This window comes from Rhinoderma darwinii, chromosome 7 (assembly GCF_050947455.1).
Source record: "Rhinoderma darwinii isolate aRhiDar2 chromosome 7, aRhiDar2.hap1, whole genome shotgun sequence".
In the NCBI taxonomy this organism is placed as follows: domain Eukaryota; kingdom Metazoa; phylum Chordata; class Amphibia; order Anura; family Rhinodermatidae; genus Rhinoderma; species Rhinoderma darwinii.
This window is the reverse complement of record NC_134693.1, coordinates 53,230,792-53,255,022: the sequence shown is the minus strand read 5'-3', so window position 1 is coordinate 53,255,022 and position 24,231 is coordinate 53,230,792. Positions and strand designations below refer to the sequence as shown.

Sequence of the window (24,231 nt, the reverse complement as noted above, 5' to 3'; positions counted from 1 at the left end):
GTTTTGTAGTGTTGAGAGAAAGCAACATAGTTCAAAAGAGTTGTTCATTTACAGGTATGCCATTTTGCGGCCACCTTAACGATATTCATGTATGCCAGTCATGAGATGGCGTAAAAGAAATGTGTAAGCCTTGCAGGTTGTGGCAAATATATTTTGCCACCTGTTCCATTTTAATACATTTCAATGAACAACAGAGAAAAATGGAATCCCCCTTGATAGGTGTAGAGAAATAATACATATATATATATATATATATATATATATATATATATATATATATATATATATATATATATATATACTGTATATATATATATATATATATATATATATACATACAGACTTTATGTACAAAAGTATTGGGACACACCTCTATACAGTCTGCCTTCACAAACATTTGTGAAAGAATCGGTCAATCTAAAAAGCTCACTGAATTCCAGCGTGGTTCTGTAATAGGTTGTGATAATTACAACAAGTCATTTTGTTAAATTTCTTTCCTAGATGTTGCACAATCGACTGTGAGTGGTATTATTGCAAAGTGGAATCATATAGGAACCACAGCAACCACATAAAGTTACAGAGCGTGGTCGCCTAGTGCTGAGGCACAAAGTGCATAACAGTCACTAACGCTTTGCTGACTCAATAACTGCAGAGCTCCAAACCTCCTCTGGCATTAAAAACTGCACAAGGGAGTTTCATGGCATGGGTTTCTATGGCCGATCAGCTGCATGCAAACCATACATCACCAAGCACAATGTCAAGCATGGGATAGTGAGGTGTAAAGCATGCCACCAATGGACTCTGGAGCAGAGGAAACAGGTTCTGTGGAGTGACGAATCACCCTTCTATATCTAGCAATCTGATGGATGACTCTGGGATTGGAGAATAAGAGAAGAACGTTACCTGCCTGACTGCATTGTGTCAACTGTAAAGTTTGGTGGAGGAGCGATTAACGTTATGGGGTCGTTTTTCACGGGTTGGCCCTGACCCCTTAGTTCCAGTGAAGAGAATTGCTAATGCTTCAGAATACCAAGACATTTTCTGACTGTATGCTTCTATCTTTGTGGGAACAGTTTGGGGTTCGGCCCTTTTCTGTTCCAGCATGACTGTGCCCCAGTGCACAAAGCAAGGTCCATAAATGCATGGTTGGGCGAGTTTGGTGTGGAAGAACTTTACTGTCCCGTACAGTAGTATTGGTGTTTATATAGCCAGATGTGATTGTCCAAAACTTTATGTTGGCAAGACTACAAACGAAATGTGAAGGAGGAACTCTAAACTTATTCGTTTGATCAATGCTGGTGACGATGCATCACTCTCACAACACATACGGCACGTATATATTGTGGGAAACTTGACTCATTAATGTTTTCGGGACTATGTCAAATGAATTTAGGTATCTATAAAGGGAATCTAGAGCAGAAGCTTTTTAGGGAGCAAGCTTGTGGAGACATAAACACCTTAGCCCGCACGGTTTGAATGAAGGGTTTTCCTTCTCAAACTTTCTATAAGATTAAACTTGCTGTAACCATCCAATGACTGACCAAATTTGATCACAAGTAGTATGTATGCAGAGGATAAGACATTAAAAGCCTGCTGTAGCATTGGTATTCCAATCAATTTTTATTAGGAACGGAAAAGAATATTCATGGTAAGAATTACTCTTGACCTCCTCCTCCCCTTCTCTTTTGTTGCTTAATTAACAGACACAATAATCAGTTATAGTGTAATAGTATTATTTGTTTCTGTATTTCAACAAGAACGTTTTAGGAACCCAAATTCCCCACTTTTTTATTCTTTTATAAGACAAGACACATAAGATAAGTGGAATAAAATAAGACACTTGTGGATAAGATTCAAATTATTGATTTTTATCTTGTATCAAAATACTCTAAAATTATTATACTCACCTTCAGGGTTCCTAGTGGAGCAATGTAAAACAATAGATAATACTTCAACATAATAACACACTAGCCTCACAAAGTAATACTTACCTCAAGGCTTTCTACTTTGAACATGCCAAAATATTGTTTAGTGAATTTAAAAACCCAATAACTCTCGCCGTCAGTGTAGATGATAAAATACTAACAGCACGTTTATTTTTACAGTATAATCTGATGAATACTTTGTAGCATATATCTATTTAGAAAACAGAAGATTCTGTAATAGCAAGATTTTTTTTAACCAAGAAATGGTACATATGGACAATTACAGTACAGGAGGCCATACACTACCGTTCAAAAGTTTAGGGTCACTTAGAAATTTCCTTATTTTTGAAAGAAAAGCACAGTTTTTTTCAATGAAGATAACATTAAATTAATCATAAATACACTCTATACATTGATAATGTGGTAAATGGCTATTCTAGCAGAAAAACGTCTGTTTTTTAATGCAATATCTACATAGGTGTATAGAGGCCCATTTCCAGCAACCATCACTCCAGTGTTCTAATGGTACATTGTGTTTGCTAACTGTGTTAGAAGGCTAATGGATGATTAGAAAACACTTGAAAACCCTTGTGCAATTATGTTAGCACCGCTGTAAACACTTTTGCTGTTTAGAGGAGCTATAAAACTGACCTTCCTTTGAGCTAGTTGAAAATCTGGAGCATTACATTTGTGGGTTCGATTAAACTCTCGAAATGGCTAGAAAAAGAGAGCTTTCATGTGAAACTCGACAGTCTATTCTTGTTCTTAGAAATGAAGGCTATTCCATGCGAGAAATTGCCAAGAAACTGAAGATTTCCTACAACGGTGTGTACTACTCCCTTCAGAGGACAGCACAAACAGGCTCTAACCAGAGTAGAAAGAGAAGTGGGAGGCCCCGCTGCACAACTGAACAACAAGACAAGTACATTAGAGTCTCTAGTTTGAGAAATAGACGCCTCACAGGTCCTCAACTGGCAGCTTCATTAAATAGTACCAGCAAAACGCCAGTGTCAACATCTACAGTGAAGAGGCGACTCCGGGATGCTGGCCTTCAGGGCAGAGTGGCAAAGAAAAAGCTATATCTGAGACTGGCTAATAAAAGGAAAAGATTAATATGGGCAAAAGCACACAGACATTGGACAGAGGAAGATTGGAAAAAAAGTGTTATGGACAGACGAATTGAAGTTTGAGGTGTTTGGATCACACAGAAGAACATTTGTGAGACGCAGAACAACTGAAAAGATGCTGGAAGAGTGCCTGACGCCATCTGTATCAAGCATGGTGGAGGTAATGTGATGGTCTGGGGTTGCTTTGGTGCTGGTAAAGTGGGAGATTTGTACAAGGTAAAAGGGATTTTGAATAAGGAAGGCTATCACTCCATTTTGCAATGCCATGCCATACCCTGTGGACAGCGCTTGATTGGAGCCAATTTCATCCTACAACAGGACAATGACCCAAAGCACACCTCCAAATTATGCAAGAACTATTTAGGGAAGAAGCAGGCAGCTGGTATTCTATCTGTAATGTAGTGGCCAGCGCAGTCACCAGATCTAAGCCCCATAGAGCTGTTGTGGGAGCAGCTTGACCGTATGGTACGCAAGAAGTGCCCATCAAGCCAATCCAACTTGTGGGAGGGGCTTCTGGAAGCATGGGGTGAAATTTCTCCCGATTACCTCAGCAAATTAACAGCTAGAATGCCAAAGGTCTGCAATGCTGTAATTGTTGCAAATGGAGCATTCTTTGACGAAAGCAAAGTTTGAAGGAGAAAATTATTATTTAAAATAAAAATCATTATTTCTAACCTTGTCAATGTCTTGACTATATTTTCTAGTCATTTTGCAACTCATTTGATAAATATAAGTTTGAGTTTTCATGGAAAACACAAAATTGTCTGGGTGACCCCAAACTTTTGAACGGTAGTGTATGTAGTTTCCTTTCCTGGGCACAAGCAATAGTCCATTCCACGGACTAGCATAGTACCTTTTAAGATGTGATATAATGGAGTATGTCCTCAGGCGTGCGAGCCGAAGTTGCACATTCTGCGCTTTAGTACAGGTATATGTGCAGTAGTGCTACAAGAAGAACTTTTAAAACCTAAGCAGAGGGACATGCGCAGGAGGCTGCATCAGGACCCAACATCAAAGTCTAAATGTGAGTACATGCACAATAGCGCTATATGGTCAACTGTATAACAAAGTATAGAAAATGCATGATAGTGCTTGATAAGGACAGAGAGATTTTACAGTGGGCTTTATTTGGTCGTGCAACTAGAAGCGTTACCAATTTTGCGACAACTGCTTCTAGTCCAGCTTGCGGCCGCCTTTACGATTAGACCAAGGGCGGGTTTAAGTTTTGTTTTTTACGTATTTCATAGTATGGAAAAAATGATAACTTAACTTTATTCCGCTGGTCAATACGTTTAGGAAAATACCAAATTTACATAGTTTTTATATGTTTTACTACTTTTACAAAGAAAAAACGTTAAAAAAAATAAGCTTTGTGTCGCCATATTCTGAAAGCCATAACTTTTTTTATTTATTCATTGATTGAGCAGTGCAATGGCTTACTTTTTGCGGGACGAGCTGTAGTTATTATTGGTACCATTTTATGGTACATACGACTTTTTGATAACTTTTTATTAAACTTTTTTAGCGCTAAGGTAACCAGAAACAGCGATTCTGGCGTTTTCACTTTTTATTTTTCAGCGTTCACCGTGCGCGTTAAATAATGTCATATTGTAATAGTTCTGACTTTTACAGACGTGGGAATACCAATTTTGTTTTTCTGTCTTTTTTTACATTGCTTTAGAGGAAAAATGTGATTTTTTTAATTTTTTGTACACTACTAAAAACTTTATTTAACTACTTTTTTACTAGTCCCTCTAGGGGACTTGAACCAACGATCATCATGTCACTGGTACAATACACTGCAACACAAATGGATTGAGGTGTATTATAATTTTTACAGGCCCCTGTTAAGCCCTGTCAGAGGCAGAGCTTAACAGGTAAAGAAAGAAGGCAGAATTGGGGTCCTCCATTAGGCCCTTGAGCTGCCATGACAACAATCGGCACCCTGCAATCGCATTGTGGGGGGCGATGGGCTGTCGGTGGGGGCCTCCTCCTCTCCCTCTAATGGCTCAGATGCCGTGGTCCCTATTGACCGATGCATCTAAGTGGTTAAAAGGCCAGGATCAGAACAATCTCTGTTTCGGTCGTTAGTGCGAGGTGTCTGCTATAATACTCAGCTGACACCCGCAGTATATGGAGCATAAGCCTGCTCCATACTTCAACCCGCACACCAGGATGTACGGGCATGTCCTGGTGGGTCAAGGTGGTTAAAGGGTTTGTTAAGGAGTAGAAAAACATAGTTGCTTTCTACCAGAAACAACACCACATCGGTTCATGAGTTGTGTTGTGTTTGGTATTGCAGCTCATGTCTATTGAAATGAATGGGGCTTTAGACAGGTGTGGCGCTGTTTCTGGAAGAAAACAGCCATGTTTTTCTAATCCTGGACTAACCCTTTAATGTTGCAGCACTGTTAGGCAACATATTGCTTGGCAGGCTTAAACAACGTTGCAAAATACAATTAACATCATGTGCAGTAAGGATTTCACAATTTATTCAAAGTTTTAAACTTTCATTGATAAGTAGCGTAAAGGTTTATTTTCCCTAGGGGAAATTTAGATAAAAAGTGTGACACAATTTGTTCTATTTTCAACAAATTTAAAAATGTATGCATCTTACGACACAATTGATAAATATTCTACATTTTGCCTCATGTATCAAAACTGTCTCGTAAAATTCATAAAATAAGAAGCTGTGTTTCTCATTCTCTTTCATTTTCCAAAGATGTTTCAATAATGAAGATTGAACTCTGATTGGTTGCCATGGAGAACAAGGAAACACTGATTAAATAATTAACATTTTTCTAAAGACAATACATTGAAATACTCTGTGAACATAAAAATATCAGCAGTATGTACTGAAATAATATACACGACAAATTAGAAAAGCCCAGTCTTACTCAGTTTTTTCATGCACTCTCTAAGACGAGTCTCCAGGCCCAGAACCCGTTGTTGCAGCTCTTCATAGTCAAATGCTCCAATCTCTTGCTGAATGGTGGTGAGAATTCCAGTTAGATTCCGGATTTCTTCCTTGAACTGTGTAATTAGCCGAGCATCTGTCTTATACTGCTCCAAGACTGGAATTAGCGGCTGCAGTTCATCCATCTTTTCTTTCAGATCCTTTGAGAAAGAGATAAGTTAAAATTTTGTGATAGACTCTCATATTATATGGTGCATAAATGAAGTATAGGTTTAACCCCCTAAGAGTCTCAATAAAATGGAAAAAAACATCTTGAAAATGTCACTTTTTTATTGTAGATTATACATTTGTATCTCAAGTAAATATAGTTGGCGCATAACTCCGGTTCCTTAAGTGCATTTCAACCCCTTAGTGATGTAACTCATACAGTAAAAAAAAAAAAAAAAAAGGTTTCCCCTCTGTGTTCCAGTGACAATATCTTTCTTACTTTTTCTTCAATGTAGCTGTATGAGACATTGTAGTTTGTGGGATGAGTTATACTTTTTATATGGTAATTTGAGAAGTTTGAAAAAAAAGTGATTTTCTCTGGCGCTGCAAACTGGTAAAACCCTTCTTGAGTAGTGAGGATTTAAAACAAGCAAATGTAATATCAGATATTCTTTTATTTACTACGCGATTCAAGGCCGGACCGGCCTCTTCATCAGGTAAAATACAAATGCTATATATTGTCCTTGCAAAGGTGAAATATAAAGCCAAGACAAAGTGGTAAAAAAATGTGTGACTTCCTAGTTTGCTCTAGATCACCGGATAACATCATCCAGGATGGTATTTTAAACTATGGTAGAGATTACTATGGTGGAGATATTGTGGGGTTGAGATAGAATTCCCTTAATATTTTCTTATGGATGATGGCAACAGCACAAAGTTTCAGGAGTTTGTTTTGTTTTTTCTTTCGTTTATTTTAGGTTCTGTTCACACTGGCTCTGTATGCTGCACTATTTTTTCTTGGACAAAAAAACCCGAATACATGACGGACCTACTATCACCTATCAAGGTCCGTAAGAATCCATTACCAAATGAATCTTTCATATCCATCATGGCATCTATAATAATGGAAGCCATGACGCCAGTGTGAACAGAGACTTAAAGAGGCTCTGTCACCAGATTTTGCAACCCCTATCTGCTATTGCAGCAGATAGGCGCTGCAATGTAGATTACAGTAACGTTTTTATTTTTAAAAAACAAGCATTTTTGGCCAAGTTATGACCATTTTTGTATTTATGCAAATGAGGCTTGCAAAAGTACAACTGGGCGTGTTGAAAAGTAAAAGTACAACTGGGCGTGTATTATGTGCGTACATCGGGGCGTTTTTACTTCTTTTACTAGCTGGGCGTTCTGATGAGAAGTATCATCCACTTCTCTTCAGAACGCCCAGCTTCTGGCAGTGCAGATCTATGATGTCACTTCCCCAGGTCCTGCATCGTGTCAGACGAGCGAGGACACATCGGCACCAGAGGCTACAGATGATTCTGCAGCAGCATCGGCGTTTGCAGGTAAATCGATGTAGCTACTTACCTGAAAACGCTGATGCTGCTGCAGAATCAACTGTAGCCTCTGGTGCCGATGTGGCCGACACGACGCAGGACCTGTGAGTGACGTCACAGATCTGCACTGCCAGAAGCTGGGCGTTCTGAAGAGAAGAGGATGATACTTCTCATCAGAACGCCCAGCTAGTAAAAGTAGTAAAAACGCCCCGATGTACGCACATAATACACGCCCAGTTGTACTTTTACTTTTCAACACGCCCAGTTGTACTTTTGCAAGTCTCATTTGCATAAATACAAAAATGGCCATAACTTGGCCAAAAATGCTTGTTTTTTAAAAATAAAAACGTTACTGTAATCTACATTGCAGCGCCTATCTGCTGCAATAGCAGATAGGGGTTGCAAAATCTGGTGACAGAGCCTCTTTAAATAGACACCAGATTTTCATAAATGAAACTTACTAATTGCAGAAAATACTCAGCCAACTTTATCATTATCCACAACATGTCACTATACTGCCAATGAGAACTTGATAATACCGAATGTACACTCAAAGAGTAATTGTGGGTAGTCCTGCTGTAGAGAGCAGCCACCATACATTATTTTTAGATAATAATAATATTACCATGTAAATTCACTTTCCTTTGTCCACTCATGGTATCATTCATTGCAGCACTCTTCCTATCTGGGAAAGATCTATAGTACATATCATCCAGAGTTTACTAGTTCATGAATATAATGCCAGCAAATAATACCAGAACTTCAGAAATACTCTGATTACAACATAAAGTAGGATGAGCATTAGGAAAGAGGGAGCAGGAGAAATGTAACTATGGAAAACAAATTGGATGACAACCGATATGGGCACTGTAACGGCTGCTTTTAGAGTGGAAGTCCAACATTTCTTAAAGGGGTTTTCCGAGTTAAAACTTGTATGTGTTAATGCTTTTAACTTGGGAATGTGAATACATTTGTAATGTACTTACAGTTTCCAAATTGGCCCAGTTTCCCGATGCTGCCGTGGGGAACATGACTGGTGACATCACTCTCTGTCCGCTGTGTTTATCAATTGTATACCTGTTATGTGCCATTGATTATTTTATTTTATTTTATGAATTAATTTATTTTATGATTTGATTATTAACATTTTCCTCCGGGTATACGACACTTCACTAGTGACGTGCCTTGCATGGGCTGTTCTGTTATACAGCCAGTAACGCGCATGCACGGTCCCTGCTCTTCTCTCGAGTTGCAAGTTCACTTATGATGAAGCTGTCGCAAATTATATCAGTTCATACTCTTTAATGAATGACTTTGTACAGTATTTGCAAACATTAATTACATTAAAACTTACATATCAAAACAAATGAGTTACCTCTAGGCAGTGATAGTGTTAACCCTTGTTCCCCCTGGTGCTTTTACCTGAAAGTGACGTGTCAGAAGTGTTTTACGATCTTCCTCAATCTGCCTAAATTTGGACCTTAGGCCCTTCATTTGCGTCTCCATCTTCTGCACATACTGGAAGTCCCTCTGCGTGCGTAAGTTCAACACTTCTATTGATTGTGACATGTTCTGCACCTGAACAATTGGGACATCATATCAAATAAAGGAATTGTAATGAAATGAAGCAGTTTTATTTTATAACAGATCAATTTACGCTAATTGAAGCTGACAGTACAGATTGCCAAAATTTACAATAAATATGTAACACACGGAAAATATAATTTCATACAGGCATAAAATCATTGACTAAAGGCCTTTTTGCATGGGCCGATGATCGGACAAAGAAGCGCACTTTCAAACACTTGTTCCCAATCGTCAGCTTGTGAAAAATGTCCAGCAATCAGCTGACAAACGAGTAAACACTCGTTTGTCAGCTGATCGCATCTTTTAATCGGCCCCAAAATCTTTTGTTGGCAGCACATCTCCAAGTGTATACAGGGGATGTGCTGCTGACAATAATCTGTATGGGGACTCATGATTGTATTATCGATTGTTTGTCCCCATACTTATGATCATCGCTCCATGTTATTATTGTTGAACGGCACTTGCTACCAGTCAGGAAATCTGGCCGTGTAAATGGACCTTAAAGAGGCTCTAGATAAAGAAAAAGGAATTGCCTGCAGGCAATAGAGCCCAATTTCCCAACCACCACAATATGTTATGAACAAAACTTTATTAGGCTACGTATAGCAAGACAAAACCACATAGAATTCTATTAAAATTATCACTACCTAAGACCGGACATAGAAGTAGTTTGCCTGTATAAGTGTAGGCATGAAGTAAGTATAGGTTAGAAGCGTGAACTCCTATTATTAGCAAGTTAGATTGTTAAATTGTCTAATAGATTGCCAGTAGGTCCGGTCGGCGGTAGGTATTAGAATATTGACAGCCCCCCCGACATGTTTCGCTACAGAGTAGCATCCTCAGGGTTCCACTACCATGATAGCGAGTATAGACGTGGAGTCACTATACACTAATATTCAGCACAATTTAGGACTCACTGCCGTCAAATTTTTTTTGAGCACCAAAGGCACTCAATTTCAATGACATAATGATTTTGTGTTGTCACTCTTACGTTTTTTACTTACACATAATTACTTTATTTTTGATAAAAAATATTATCATCAAATTAAGGGCACGGCCATGGGCACTGTTTGTGCACCCACCTATGCGAATCTTTTTTTAGGGTGGTGGGAGGATACTATTGTTTTTCTGATGACTTACTTTTTTTCACTTCTCACATTTCTTTTTGGTGGAGATACATTGATGACATTCTCATCCTGTGGGATGGGGATGTCAACACCTTCACTGACTTCATGTCTATACTCAATAGCAACTCTATTGGCATGAGGTTCACATATGAGATACATGATCATGCTATCAATTTTCTTGACCTAAAGATCTCTTTGGATCCTGGTGGCGTTGTCCAGACTGATATTTTTCGGAAGCCCACCGCTACTAACAACTTTTTACACTGCGATAGTCACCATCCCCCAGCCCTTAGGAAAGGGATACCGATAGGCCAGTATTTAAGAGCAAAACGTAACTGCTCCAAAGAACTATCCTTCCAAGCGGAATGCGATGGTCTTTACCATAAATTCAGAGCACGAGGTTACCCCAAAAAATGGCTACACAGGGCCTATGCTAGGGTATCTCAGAGAAATGACCTATTGTCCAATAAAGGAACCAAATCTATCAAGACCAGTTCATCCAGTGCCATTCGTTGCATAGGCACCTTTGACGGATGCTCTCCCCAGGTTGTCCAAATTTTACAAAAACATTGGGCCATACTTACCGCCAATCCTGATCTGAAAGACGCTATTTCTGTTAATCCAAACATTACCTATCGCAGGGGAAGGAACCTACGGGACTTTCTGGTACATACTCATTATTCAATACGATCTGATACCCCATCTACCTGGCTTAGATCACCAGTCAAGGGATTCCATCCCTGTGGCAGATGCTCTTTTTGCCCTCTGATGTCAACCGTTAAGAATTTTACCAATCCTACTGATGGCAAAATATATGTAATTAAACAATTCCTTAACTGTCAGAGTAGTGGGGTCATTTATATCATCAAATGCCCCTGCCCTAAGTTGTATGTGGGAAAGACTGGAGTTGAGAAGACGTGTCTCCAAACATCTTAGAACTATTAATCACAATGAAGATACAACTCTTTCAAGACATACCCATGAATTCCATGGGGGTAACCCTAAGTTGCTTAAATTTTGGGGTGTCATCCAGATTAAAATGGGCCCTAGAGCCGGCAATCTCGACCGTAGACTCCTGCAAGAGGAGGCACGGTGGATTTATCGCCTGAATACAATGTCCCCCTCAGGTCTGAATGAGGGGTTTACCTTTAGTGCGTTTCTCTGATCCTACGTCCCTAATTCATCTCCATTCTTTTCGTTTCTCTACCTTTATTGTGGTGGATACCAAAACAGCCATTGTGCCTCCACTCTGTACCTGCCATATGCCAAATATATTTGTACCTTGTTATTTACTACCTTATTGACCATACACACTAATATGTGATGGTCCCCAATACGCTATCTATATTTCATCTATGACATTGACTACATAGCCATGGCGGCTTCTTGTCAAGTATATCACATATCCTGATTTTATTTCTGTTAAATCTTCAGATGGACTAAGTATTCAGTTGTTTTTTTTTTTATAAGTGTCAGTACTGTTTTCAATACTTACCATACTATCCTATAGGAACCGGCTTCGTTCTAAGTCCAGAGATTCTATTGGTGCGCCTGCGCCGATTTTTTGCCAGATTGCCTAAAGTGAGTCTTGCTTTCTCTATTGCCCATTGCTTTGCATCGGCGGCATCTCGATTCCTAGCCTAAGTTGTAAATTAACTATCAACGCATGCGCCAGAATTCTCCTTCTGGATATCGCCAGTTCGGGTCACAATATGCGTACTAAGTCCCTTCTTGGAGCTGATGCGCATGCGCCCTATCTCACTTCCAATTGGCTTATCTTACCTGGGCTCCTATTCGTTGGTCGGTTTCCCTGAACGGCCGGCCTGTTTTCCACAGCGTCATTGGCTGCTTTTCATGACACACCTCCTCATACGTCACCTGATGTGTCCATATCAGGATTTCCACTTGGCGTGCCGCCATTAGCCCCATGTACCCCTGAGGACGCTACTCTGTAGCGAAACATGTCGGGGGGCTGTCAATATTCTAATACCTACCGCCGACCGGACCTACTGGCAATCTATTAGACAATTTAACAATCTAACTTGCTAATAATAGGAGTTCACGCTTCTAACCTATACTTACTTCATGCCTACACTTATACAGGCAAACTACTTCTATGTCCGGTCTTAGGTAGTGATAATTTTAATAGAATTCTATGTGGTTTTGTCTTGCTATACGTAGCCTAATAAAGTTTTGTTCATAACATATTGTGGTAGTTGGGAAATTGGGCTCTATTGCCTGCAGGCAATTCCTTTTTCTCTGTCTATTGTATATTGTGCCCGCCAACTTCCTGGGGTCTCCTCTATGCCTTGTGTCCTTAAAGAGGCTCTGTCACCACATTATAAGTGCCCTATATTGTACATGATGTGATCGGCGCTGTAATGTAGATTACAGCAGTGTTTTTTATTTAGAAAAACAATAATTTTGAACAGAGTTATGACCTATATTAGCTTTATGCTAATGAGTTTCTTAATGAACAACTGGGCGTGTTTTACTTTTTGGCCAAGTGGGCATTGTACAGAGGAGTGTATAACGCTGACCAATCAGTGACCAATCAGCGTCAAACACTTCTCTCCATTCATTTACACAGCAGATAACGATAGAGCTATTTCGCTATGTGCAGTCACATAAACACACTGCAACGTTACTGCAGTGTCCTGACAATGAATATACGTTAACTCCAGCCAGGACATCATGTGTATTCAGAATCCTGACACTTCGCTAACACAATCCCGACACTACAGCACAGCAAGCGTAATCTCGCGAGATTACACTGTAAACTGTCAATTCAAACGAGATTACGCTTGCTGTGCTGTAGTGTTGGGATTGCGAATAAACATCACGTCCTGGCTGGAGGTAATGTATATTCATTGTCAGGACACTGCAGTAACGTTATAGTGTGTTTATGTGGCTGCACATAGCGATATAGCTATATCGCTATGTGCTGTGTAAATGAATGGGGAGAAGTGTATTACGCTGATTGGTCAGCATCATACACTCCTCTGTACAACGCCCACTTGGTCAAAAAGTAAAACACGCCCAGCTGTCCATTAAGAAAACCATTAGCATAAAGCTAATATAGGTCATAACTGTCAAAAATGATTGTTTTACTAAATAAAAAACACTGCTGTAATCTACATTACAGCGCCGATCACATCATGTACAATATAGGCCACTTATAATGTGGTGACAGAGCCTCTTTAAGTCTGACATTGCAAGAAAAGGTAAACTAACTCAGTTATCACAAAGTTTTATTTTGATTGTTGGTGAAGTGTACCGCTCTAATCGCTACTAAGAAGATGCTGAAGTGCTCAGCTGAGCTCTGTGCCCCTTCAGCTTTGATCTGATTTTTCTACTTTCCAGGGGATACCGGGGTGAGTCAAGTAGGAGCTTCAGACTTTCTATGGGACCCTACACCACTCTTCTCACCTGGTTCACCACCAATCAAACCATGACCTGTTTTGACCATTTGACTTTAATGTGTAGGAATAAAAAAAGGATTGAAAAACTGGTTCGAACTAATGTGGGGTCCTATTTATATTACTTTTCTAATCTAGCTTGTTTTTCATTTTTTATTATCAAACATATAAGAACAAAGAAGTGTAGTCCAGCACTCGTATCCAGCTAAATTCAATACTTTTATTGATGCTCTGCAAAATCATATATAGCATGAAAACTGTTACATATTCACATAAATGGTGTTGTACGGAATTCTGCACCGAAAATGTGCATCTATTCCACAGCTATTCGAATGCGTGTGCAGATGGCCTGAAAGATCTTGAAAGGATGAAAAAAATCTTCACATGGTAAACTTTGTCACCAGTTTAAGGCTTCATGCATATAGCCATAGGGTCTAAGCAGCATCATATGGAGTATCCGATGGAGCATGCCACAAAAAAACGTCAAATGCCTCCATATGATATCAGAGGCATATGGAGGCACAGTAGGGTCCGATAGAAGTAATTGGGTACTGTATTACTGTTCCTTACAATTCTGCGCCATAATATGGCCATTTACGGAGTCATGATATAGCCATGTGTATGAGCCCTAAGTCGCCTAAAAATGAATCGGACCCTTGACTGTTCCTCACATTGACTGCCTCTGTAAACAACTCTCAGTTGCTAGTACGCGTATACTCTTGCTAAAACTGTTGCTCTCCACACTGCAGTGTGTGTAGGAATAATGGCTACATGCTTGGCCCCAGCTAGTTAGCTAAAAGGTGCACGAGGACCATAATAGGGGCTGGTAGGTCATTATTTTTGAACCCCTGGTCGCGTCCAGAGAAGATTACATTTGGACAGTCATTTAAAAACACCCTTTATAATGTATTGCAGTGCTGTTACTAATTTCCAAACTACTTCCCAATAGAACTTTTTAAAATGTATTTGCATAATCTCTCAATGTTCATAAACATCCATTCATATCTCATAATATACAATGACTAATAATAGGCCTATGATTGACATGAAAATAGAACATTAGCTTTTATGCAATGTGTGTTCTTGCTGCCTTATCCATGAATAGTAACTGGCTGGATTAGAACTCATTCTCCTTACAGAGGAAATGTTTTGTATGTGAATATTATTTGTACTCAATATAATTAACTCTGTTTAGTTTTTATTCATCTGCTGTAAATAATGTGATATTTCCTCACCTGTTCCCTAATTTCTAAGGTCAGAAAAATTCCAAATTATTATCACCCAACTGTCTGTACCACAGCTGCGCCAGATAACAAAGAAACATCTGAGCTGCTAGGAAGTTTGTTAATTATTTTATGATCATTGTATCTCCCTATTTTTTCCTGAATAACTTTATTTTTTGTAAATTCAGTTTTTTATTAAATATTGTAATAAAGCTTAGATATTGACAAGATAAGTTCTTTACAATAGTTAACAGGGTAGAATTGTAATGGGTTAAAATGGCCCATGATGTAGGAATTTTTCATCCACATATTACACAATAAAACTGTAATGTCACATCTGCAAAAACATTAGAAAATGTGCAACGTTGTAAAGCTCATTCAGGAACATAAAACAAATGTGAAAATAATGAAACAGTAACAGCCAGCTGGAGTCAGTCCTAAAAACTATAAGCCAACTGTATTATACAATAAAGGGGTTTTCCAGCCAGTAAAAATTGATGGCCTATCCTCAGGATAGGGCATCAATAGCTGATGGGTTGGGGTCCAACTCCCGGGACCCGGCCGATCGGCTGTTTTGAAGGGGGTGCACTTCTATGGTAGAAGAAGGCTGCAATACCTGTGAATCTCCGCTAAAAGCGTGTCGAAGATTCACAGTGAGCAAGTAGAAATGAAGGGGAAGCAGAACTCGTACAAGCGCTGCACCCCCTTCAAAACAGCTGATCGGCGGGGGTCCTGGGAGTCAGCCCCCGACCCATCAGCTATTAATGGCCTATCCTGAGGATAAGCCATCAATTTTTACTGGCTGAAAACCCCTTTACATAGGCTGGTTCAGCAGCAATATACGCTTCCATTAGATTGGCAACTAGGTCTATTCAAGAAGCCCACACAAACACAGGTAAGAGAAGATGCAAAGAGAAAAACTATGACCGCCTGGCTATGAAGTCGCACAGTTGCCATGTCGCTAAAGAGCGTGATCTATTTTTATTTTCCAATCCTAACAATTTTTCAAGGCGGCCAAGTTTTCTCATCTTGACTAACCACACATAAAGGGGAAGGTACTTTTGACTGTGGAGGTTTTTATGTACATAATTACTGATCGAAAGACCTTGGATGCTATCTGCTTGTCTGATTTTAGGCAAAAGTGTTTCCAACACTAGAACAAATAAGGTAGGGGATAGGAGGCAGCTTTGCCTCGTGCCATTTTTTATGGAAAATGTCCCATTGACAAGAAGTTTTTAAGTGGGGGAGGAATACAAGGATAGTATAGCCAAAATAAAGGGTCACGGAAATTCAAATTTATTCAGGACTGCCCGCACTCCCAGCTGACCGTATCAAAAGTCTTCTAAGCATCTACGCTGAGAAGGACTAGTGGAAAGTTATGTTTTTGGCATAATAAATTGACTGTTTATTCCTGCTTACATTATGCTTGCCATCCTTGTTAGGCAAGCAAATCCCACCTGTTCCTGAATTTAGACTACAATGATTTGACTCTATGAGCTAGAAGCTTTGCCCACCATTTCAGGTCGGAGTTTAATGAAGAAATGGGCTTGTAACGCCCGCAAAATTCAGGGTTTTTACCATCCTTAGGGAGTATGGTTATATGGGCCTCCAACGTTTCTTTGAGGAGGGTTGCTCCTTGCAACAATGAGTTGCAGACTCAAAAATATGGCACTAGTAGTTTATACAATTTTCTATAATAGGAGATAGGAAGGCCATACAGACCTTGCCTCATGCTCGTGGGAATGGAAACAAGCACCGCCCCGACTTCAGAGTAAAGGGGCTATTAATATCTCTTTTTCAGGTGGCAAATGAGACAGGCATTTTATAGTAGACAGGAAATTATTTAGCAGCTCTCCATGGGTAGAAGAGGAAGCAGTGTTACTGACGCTGGATACAGACAAATTATATAGAGAGGAATAAAATATATGAAATTCCTTTGCCATATGTAGTGGAGGTGACTCGCATCCACTGTTCTGTCTTAATTGAGGATATAAACATCTTGTCTTCTTTATAAAATTAGACATCTTTTTTTTTGCAATAGAAAGTCAAAAGTACAAAAATCATACAATGTATCATTATACAGGGTGGGACATTTATATGGATACACCTAAATAAAATGGGAATGGTTGGTGATATTAACTTCCTGTTTGTGGCACATTAGTATATGGGAGGGGGGAAACTTTTCAAGCTGGGTGTTGACCATGGCGGCCATTTTGAAGTCGGCCATTTTGTATCCAACTTTAGTTTTTTCAATGGGAAGAGGGTCATGTGACACATCAAACTTATCGAGAATTTCACAAGAAAAACAATGGTGTGCTTGGTTTTAACGTTACTTTATTCTTTCATGAGTTATTTACAAGTTTCTGACCACTTATAAAATGTGTTCAAAGTGCTGCCCATTGTGTTGGATTGTCAATGCAACCCTCTTCTCCCACTCTTCACACACTGATAGCAACACCGCAGAAGAAATGCCTCCCGATCTGACCCCCTTAGACTTTTATCTTTGGGGTCATCTGAAGGCAATTGTCTATGCTGTGAAGATACGAGATGTGCAGCAACTGAAACTACGGATACTGGAAGCCTGTGCTAGCATTTCTTCTGCGGTGTTGCTATCAGTGTGTGAAGATTGTGAGAAGAGGGTTGCATTGACAATCCAACACAATGGGCAGCACTTTAAACACATTTTATAAGTGGTCAGAAACTTGTAAATAACTCATGAAAGAATAAAGTAACGTTAAAACCAAGCACACCATTGTTTTTCTTGTGAAATTCTCGATAAGTTTGATGTGTCACATGACCCTCTTCCCATTGAAAAAACTAAAGTTGGATACAAAATGGCCGACTTCAAAATGGCCACCATGGTCAACACCCAGCTTGAAAAGTTTCCCCCCTCCCATATACTAATGTGCCACAAACAGGAAGTTAATATCACCAACCATTCCCATTTTATTTAGGTGTATCCATATAAATGGCCCACCCTGTATATTAGATGTCATTACACCAATATTGCACTGTCCTGAACAGTAGAGAGTGATGCTCAAGGGTATGGTCAAAAGTACTGGCTTTGCTTATAGCACATGGGCACTTAACCAGTTCAGGCAAGGCACTGATACCTTTGTGTATCCATATAACAAAGAGATGGAAAAAAGAATACTTATCTACTAGTTGCAGCCCACCGATACATGAGTAAGGGGCAAAACTCTAATCTTACTCAGTCAACGCAGACTACGATGTAGATAATCTGGTCAGCAGTAATGGAATATGGTGTCGAGGTATTCCGCTGGACTATGCCAGTATTGTCCGAGTGTTTATACAGTGAAGGAAATAAGTATTTGATCCCTTGCTGATTTTGTAAGTTTGCCCACTGTCAAAGACATGAACAGTCTAGAATTTTTAGGCTAGGTTAATTTTACCAGTGAGAGATAGATTATATATATAAAAAAACCAGAAAATCACATAGTCAAAATTATATATATTTATTTGCATTGTGCACAGAGAAATAAGTATTTGATCCCTTTGGCAAACAAGACTTAATACTTGGTGGCAAAACCCTTGTTGGCAAGCACAGCAGTCAGACGTTTTTAGTAGTTGATGATGAGGTTTGCACACATGTTAGATGGAATTTTGGCCTACTCCTCTTTGCAGATCATCTGTAAATCATTAAGTTTTCGAGGCTGTCGCTTGGCAACTCGGATCTTCAGCTCCCTCCATAAGTTTTCGATGGGATTAAGGTCTGGAGACTGGCTAGGCCACTCCATGACCTTAATGTGCTTCTTTTTGAGCCACTCCTTTGTTGCCTTGGCTGTATGTTTTGGGTCATTGTCGTGCTGGAAGACCCAGCCACGAGCCATTTTTAATGTCCTGGTGGAGGGAAGGAGGTTGTCACTCAGGATTTGACGGTACATGGCTCCATCCATTCTCCCATTGATGCGGTGAAGTAGTCCTGTGCCCTTAGCAGAGAAACACCCCCAAAACATAATGTTTCCACCTCCATGCTTGACAGTGGGGACGGTGTTCTTTGGGTCATAGGCAGCATTTCTCTTCCTCCAAAAACGGCGAGTTGAGTTAATGCCAAAGAGTTCAATTTTAGTCTCATCTGACCACAGCACCTTCTCCCAATCACTCTCAGAATCATTCAGATGTTCATTTGCAAACTTCAGACGGGCCTGTACACGTGCCTTCTTGAGCAGGGGGATCTTGCGGGCACTGCAGGATTTTAATCCATTACGGCGTAATGTGTTACCAATGGTTTTCTTGGTGACTGTGGTCCCAGCTGCCTTGAGATCATTAACAAGTTCCCCCCGTGTAGTTTTCGGCTGAGCTCTCACCTTCCTCAGGATTAAGGATACCTCACGAGGTGAGATTTTGCATGGAGCCCCAGATCGATGTCAATTGACAGTCATTTTGTATGTCTTCCATTTTCTTACTATTGCACCAACAGTTGTCTCCTCACCCAGCGTCTTACTTATGGTTTTGTAGCCCATTCCAGCCTTGTGCAGGTCTATGATCTTGTCCCTGACATCCTTAGAAAGCTCTTTGGTCTTGCCCATGTTGTAGAGGATAGAGTCAGACTGATTAATTGAGTCTGTGGACAGGAGTCTTTTATACAGGTGACCATGTAAGACAGCTGTCTTTAATGCAGGCACCAAGTTGATTTGGAGCGTGTAACTGGTCTGGAGGAGGCTGAACTCTTAATGGTTGGTAGGGGATCAAATACTTATTTCTCTGTGCACAATGCAAATAAATATATATAATTTTGACTATGTGATTTTGTTGTTTTATATATATATATATATATATATATATATATATATATATATATATATATATATATATATATAATCTATCTCTCACTGGTAAAATTAACCTAGTCTAAAAATTCTAGACTGTTCATGTCTTTGACAGTGGGCAAACTTACAAAATCAGCAAGTGATCAAATACTTATTTCCTCTACTGTATATCCATATGCAGCGGCCCACCAATTCAGGAATACGTGGCAGGGTTCTAGTCTCGCTCAAATAATGCAGATACGATCAGCAGCCAGAGGATAGGGCATAGAAATGTCATCTGTTCTGCGTTATTGCCTCGCAACTTGCGTCCCTGCTGCTGGTGGTGCGAGTGGAACCTGACTTTTCTATACACTACTTTCTGGTGGTCTCAAAGTGGAGGAGTCCTTCTCCAATAATTTTCCCTACACGCTCTGACTGATTGTGGAACAGACCGGCATAGTTTGGTGGGACATAGCTATGCCATCTCCTCTAGCTTCTGATTTTGTCTGCATTGTTTGAGTGAGACTGGAACTCACACAAATACCATTAAAACCATGCCAGACTTGTAGTAAAATACACATGGTCGGTGCCACTTTACACAGGAGAAAACAAATGCTTCTCCTAAGAGCAGGGTGAGAAGATTTATTTTTACCCATGTCTTCCTTCTGGACTTGAAGATCAGCATTTTTTCCATTTACACTTCCTTTGGGGCAATGAAAATTCCTGCTACTTATTTGGAAACAATTAACAGTGAGTGTTTATTAGTCATTCTTCTTTGATCTTTCAAATAATGAGAATATATTTTATTTCATATGAAAATTTATTTTACAGTGAGCAGGATTGTTTAGATAAAAAGAGTAAATTCCCTATAAAACCATAGCAGCCTTTTTATATTTACATTTATTATCTATTTTATGAACCTTAAAAACACGATGGAGTTCATTGTATATTACTTTGATCAAATTTACATAACTGTCTGCCTTGTGCATAGTAAAGAGTATAGTATAGGCACTCAGGATTTTTAACTTTTCCTGTAATTTATTCAAATTGCTATGACATGTTTGTAATATATTGTATATCACAATTCAGTCAATGAGCATGGATGTAAAGCAAATTTCACACCTTGCTTGCAGTGTCCGTTTCCCGGATGCGCCGGAAAAGCTCTCAGTGCATACGTTTAACTTATCCATAGTACTTCATTCACTCAACAGTGACAAAAATAGTGCATTTTTGGCTTTCGCCTAACTGGTATACGGCAGTTTACGTTATTTTTAATGTATGGAATAGCGTAACAGATCACTCTAGTCCATACAGAGGCATCCAGTAAACAAACCTTTTACACTGCGGCACAGTATACATTTTTTTTAACAGGCGGGGAGGACTATGGGTGACTGATGCCACTGTATGTCCAGGATCAAAAAGAACTCCAATCCCAGCTGTGGACGCTCTTTGTCTACACATAATCAGCCCCAGCATTGCAAAAGTTTTATAGGGACAGACCTTTGTCTAACATAGGCCACCAGGACTGACCGGAGCTAATGCTTATTAAAGACCACCTTTCTCTAACAGCTGCACAGGGTATAATGGATTACAAAACAAGGGTATTCAAATGCATTATTTTTTTTTTCATAAAAATCAAAAACAAATTTGTTTTTTGTATCCTCATCATCGTAACAACTCTTACAATAGGGATAACATTTAATATGTAGTGTTCTGTGAACAATTTAACCCCTTAAAGACCTTGCCAATTAGAGTTTTTTTCATTTTTTCCTCCCCGCCTTCCAAAAGCCTTAACTTTTTTATTTCTTCATCGACATAGCCATATGAGGGCTTGTTTTTGTGCGGGACATATTGTAGTTTTTCATTGCACCATTTATTGCACTGCACAATGTACTGGGAAGCTGGAAAAAACCCTACATATTCTACTTATTCTACAGGTTGATACGATTACGGCGATATTAAATTTATATGTTTTGTTTTATGTTTTACCACTTTGAAAGATCAAAATATTTGCTAAAAAAAATATTTATTTTTGTGTTTTGTGTCGCCATATTCTGAGGAGTACAAAGGAGTACAAAGATGGCAGACCTGGGGGTCTTCATTAGGCCCCTAGGCTGCCATGACAACCAACAGCAACCCCCCGATCGTGTCGTGGGGGGGCGATTGTGTGTTAGAGGTGGCATCCCCCTCAGGGGCGTAACTAGGAAAGACTGGGCCTCATAGCAAACTTTTGCCTGGGGCCCCCCTCCACTGGGTATCACAAAACCCCCCCTTGTAGATAGTGCCTCCCTATAGATTCCACCACACAACGCCCCCCTATAGATAGCACCATACACAGCCCCCTGTAGATAGCGCCATACACAGCCCCCTGTAGATAACGCCTTACAGCCCCAAATCTCCCTGTAGATAACGCCATACAGCCCCCTTTAGATAACACCATACAGCCCCCCTGTAGATAACGCCATACAGCCCCCCTGTAGATAACGCCATACAGCCCCCTGTAGATAACGTCTTACAGCCCACAGCCCCCCTTAGATAACGCCATACAGCCCCCCTGTAGATAACGCCATACAGCCCCCTGTAGATAACGTCTTACAGCCCAAATCCCCCCTGTAGATAACGCCTTACAGCCCCCCTTTAGATAACGCCATACAGACACCCCCTGTAGATAACGCCATACAGACCCCCCTGTAGATAACGCTATACAGACCCCCCTGTAGATAACGCAATACAGAGTCCCCCCTGTAGATAACGCCATACAGAGTCCCCCCTGTAGATAACGCCATACAGAGTCCCCCCTGTAGATAATGCCATACAGACCCCCCCTGTAGATAACACCATACAGAACCCCCCCTATAGATAACGCCATATAGCCCCCACCCCCCAAAAAAAACGGCCTATAGTTTGTCCTACAAAAGAGATGTATCTCCTATCCACAGGACAGGGGATACATGTGTGATCGCTGGCAGCGATAAGGAGAATGGGGGACCGAAAATCCCCCGAAGTTCTCCATGACAAACCTCAGAATTCCGGCGTCAGCGCAGTTCAATAAAAATGAAAGGAGCGCTGGTCACGCATGCGCACAAGCGCGACCGGTGCACAAGTAATTTCTATGGAGCTGCAGACAGACCCCGGAAGTCCGAGGTTTGTCATGGAGAACTTCGGGGGACTTTCGGTCCCTCGTTCTCCTTATTGCTGGGCGTCCCAGCGATCCCACATGATTACCCTATCCTGTGGATAGGGGATGCATGTCTTTTGTAGGAACAACCCCTTCAGTGGCGTCGCTCTGTAGCAGCCATAGCAGCTGCTAGCGGAGCCTCTGGCCATGGTAGGGTGGGGGCCGTGCCGGCGGGTGGCACGGGCCCCCTCATGCTGCGGGCCCCGTAGCAGCCACTACGGCTGCTATAGCGATAGTTACGTCACTGGTCCCCCTGATTCTAACAATTTAAATGCAGCGGTCGCGATTGACCACTGCATTTAAGGTGTTAAACGGGCAGAATCAAAGTGAGGTGTCGACTGTATTACACAGCCATCACCCGCTGAGTAAGGAGCACGATTAGCCCGTGAGCCCGCTCCATACTTCCCCTTAACTTAATCGTTAAAGGGTTAGAGAAAAAACATTAAAAAAAAATTTTTGTTTGCATTCTGCTTGAAAAAGAAAATCCATACAAAGTAAATGGTATGTTAGATGTACTGCAAAAATATACCATAAGGCCACGTTCAGACGTGGCGGAATTGCTGTTGAATTCCGCTGCGGACAGACCACAGTGGAATTCTGCACCAGACGGTTTTTACATTTGTTTCTATACATTTTTAGGAAACTTAGTTCAGACGTTGTAGAAAATAACTGTGCGGAATTTAGGCTGCGGTGCAGAATTTTCCCTCCGCAGCACGCTCATTATGTTGTGGAGAAAAAGCGGAATTTCACTGCGGATTTCAGCCTTTGCAATGCAAACACTGAAATCTGTGGCAAGTCCGCTGTGATATCTGCAACGTCTGAATTACCTGTCAAATGTTGGTGCAGATTTGTTGCGTAATTGCCCCGAATCTGCACCAACATTTGCAGCAGAAAACTTCTGCCATGTGTGAACGTGGCATAAAACATCTTAAAAAACAAAAAACAAGACGTCCCTGAGCAAAGTCAATTAAATAATTAAAAAGTTATGGCTTTCGGAATACGTTGAGGCAAACATTTTAAAATAGGCTGTGTTCAGAGGGCATCTGTTAACCGTGTCCTTAAGGGAATAATATTATGCTGTGTGTTGTCTATAAGCAGTGTAAGCAGAGCAGACATACAGAACGTCTTGGTGTTTGTGTCTGTGTAAGATTAAAATACAGGCACATTTTATAAATATTCAGAGGTGACATTCTGCTTTCCAGCCCTGTACTTCAGACTGTACCATCCTGGCATATGAGAAGTTACATGCTCCTACGATTGCTCCATTACACCAATTTTTTTTTCGGCGAAAAGAGACTGTCTGCAGTAAGCACAGACACTGGACTATTTTCTATATCGGTGGTGTCGGAAGGGATGGAATATGAGAGGCCTGCCAGCCTGATGGTTTGAAATATTGATAGATTTTCTCCACAGCC

The 24,231-nt window shown here is 40.3% G+C and overlaps 1 protein-coding gene across 2 annotated transcripts in view; it reads right to left on the bottom strand.

Annotated features, from left to right (window-relative positions):
• Window positions 1–24,231, bottom strand: part of OLFM3 (olfactomedin 3) — a 191,930-nt gene that overhangs the window by 16,774 nt on the left and 150,925 nt on the right. For both annotated transcript variants that reach the window (XM_075833371.1, XM_075833370.1), the window contains exons 3-4: window positions 8,936–9,091; window positions 5,950–6,169 (exon numbers count right to left, since the gene is read on the bottom strand). In XM_075833371.1, the coding sequence (XP_075689486.1) occupies window positions 5,950–6,169; window positions 8,936–9,091 (376 nt within the window). The remainder of the gene's footprint in view (window positions 1–5,949; window positions 6,170–8,935; window positions 9,092–24,231) is intronic.